Source organism: Atta cephalotes (assembly GCF_000143395.1).
Source record: "Atta cephalotes unplaced genomic scaffold scaffold00063, whole genome shotgun sequence".
Lineage (NCBI taxonomy): Eukaryota > Metazoa > Arthropoda > Insecta > Hymenoptera > Formicidae > Atta > Atta cephalotes.
The window spans coordinates 1,018,273-1,020,772 of record NW_012130127.1 but is presented as its reverse complement, the minus strand read 5'-3'; the positions used below and the strand labels follow the sequence as shown (position 1 = coordinate 1,020,772).

General features: G+C 31.6%; 1 protein-coding gene across 1 annotated transcript in view; it reads left to right on the top strand.

Annotated features, from left to right (window-relative positions):
* LOC105623739 (microtubule-associated protein Jupiter) overlaps window positions 1-2,500 on the top strand; it is a 35,209-nt gene that overhangs the window by 21,602 nt on the left and 11,107 nt on the right. The window contains 2 exon segments of the mRNA XM_012205120.1: window positions 215-419; window positions 421-619. Of these exon segments, the coding sequence (XP_012060510.1) occupies window positions 215-419; window positions 421-619 (404 nt within the window).

The following is a 2,500-nucleotide window of genomic DNA, read 5'->3' as shown; positions in this document are numbered from 1 at the left end:
TGTATATCTAGGTGTAAGAAATTTAAAAAAGACAATAAAATAAAAGGAAGGAAAGTTTTGTTATGCCTTTAACCTATAATCTACATAAAAAATATTCTTAGCGCGAAGATACTCTCTTTGACAGATACAAATTTTTACTTTTAAATCTCAAATCTTTAATCTCTTCTTCCTCGGTTCTTTCCGCTTATCATTTCATCTTTTGTTTGGATTTCAGGGTGTTGAAACCGCCCGGTGGTGGCAGCAGCGATATTTTCGGCGCGGCCCCAGAAGAAACAAGCCCACGGCGCATTAAGGCCCACAATCAGTCCCAGCTGAGCTCGGCCCTCTTCGGTGATACCAACGGCACCGACAACGCGACCGCTGCTGTGTCGCCTCGCAGCAACAAGCCCGGTAATGATTCATACAAACGCCTGTTTGGCCCCCCCCGATGCCCCATCCACCCCAAACGCGAGAAATCACATGCGCAGCAATATTCCCCTCAGCGGGGAATCGTCGATCTCGTCGCAATCGTCGGGCACCGCGATGTCGCCCGCGAAGAGCACGACCAGCAACAATTCGACGTCAGGCATCGCCAATGGCTATGCCAGCAACGGCAGCAACTCCTCCAATGATATGACAGGTAAGAGTCGGTGGCGAACGAGGAAGCGGTAACGAAGTCTGTCTCGGGGTGGACGGCAGTCATTTGTCTACTTTTTCTCGGTAGAATCTAGTTGTATCGTTAACGATATCTATAAATTAGCAATTCGATGATATTGACTATTTAATATTTAAAAATCACTCTCTTCTATGATATTATACCTAACAGAATAATTTACTTGGAATAAATTTGCAATTTTATTGGTAACTAAAGCCTCACTACTATCTTAGAGAGTGATGTATATATCAAGAGTGAAAAAGACACAATAAAAATATTCTTGCAAAATGTGTGTGTGCGTGCGTGCGTGCGTGCGTGCGCGTATGTGTAGACGTTTTAAAATGTTTTAAATGTTTTAAAATAACATTTGCAATCAATAGAACCGACTTGTAAATGTTGAAAATTTATTTTGTTAATTAATAAATATATTTGGAAATCAATAATATATTACGGGTGATTTAGAACACAACTCCGGTATCCTTGAAAAGTATTCCTACATGATTCTAGGATGATTTTTCCTTTACCAAAATTTGAGGTTTAGTTTTTGAATTAAAAGAAGAAATAGAATGCATTCGAAGAGACGCTATTCGTGATATTTAACGTTACAAAAACTAAAGTTTGCGGAGCTGCAGATAGCGCTAAGAAACATAATCATAACATCACTAATAATAGCGTTTTATATGATAACTGCATCCTATTAATGGTGTTCTTTCCAAGATTGTGTATTGGTAGCGTCAGCATTTGCAAGTCTTGTGAACAGCATTATCATGTCACTACATAAAGATCGTTTCCAAAACTGTTATAGATTATATAGTTCTCTGTATATTCAATTAAATCTCTGAAGAAAAATAGAGAATAGATTTTAGAAAAGAAAGATGTCGCGGTGACCGTAAAGAGAAAAAATAGAGACAATTCCAAATATACTGCATGAATGGAAAAGATCTGATTAATTTTGAGATGTATTTCATTAACATAAGATATCATTTTCTATATTTTTTAATTATTGTAAATCTTAATAAAGTTCATAAAACCTTAATTCTTGTCTGTAATAGAATTGTCTATTTTTTATTGCACATTTTTGTAAATTTTTTTTCATTCCTATTTTTATTTTTGCACTAAAAATCCATTTTTTTAAAAGGAAAATAAGAGGAATAACTTTCGATGGCCTTGACCTTGACATATGATATGTCAGAAACATGACAATCTGAACAATATTGAAAGAATTTTAATCATTAGTCGGACATATTGGATGAAACAAATGATGCTAATGACTTATATGACTATAAGTTTCAAACCTCAAAACTTGAGATTTACTTAACGAAAAAATAATTTATTTTAAAAAATTCCATTATAAGAGAATTCAATTTGACTTATATGACACTATAAATCCATCCAAAGTTAAATTTTTATCATCATTAAAGTACATTTTATTTAACTATTTTGCTTTTTATATATTTTTTGTTGTTATTTATCGTTTTCGAGATATTTTAATGCTTCCGGACTTTTTGAAGACCCTATATATTTATATTACTAATAATAAATAACATCAATAATAGTACAAAAAAATGTGACCTCAATATTTTATATTATTCTTTAAGTAAATAATATAAATTATGAAATACTTTCTCGCACTCCATATATATTATAAATACTTTACTATTTGTACGTTATGTAAAAAATAAAATATTTCAGCATCATATCTTTACCGATCAAATTCTAAAAATAATATAAATAAATTATTTGTAACGATGACATTTTAATTGTACAATATATAAAATAATATTGCTTTTATAACTTTAAAAAATTTGATATATATATATATATATATATATATACATATATATATATATATATATATATATATAT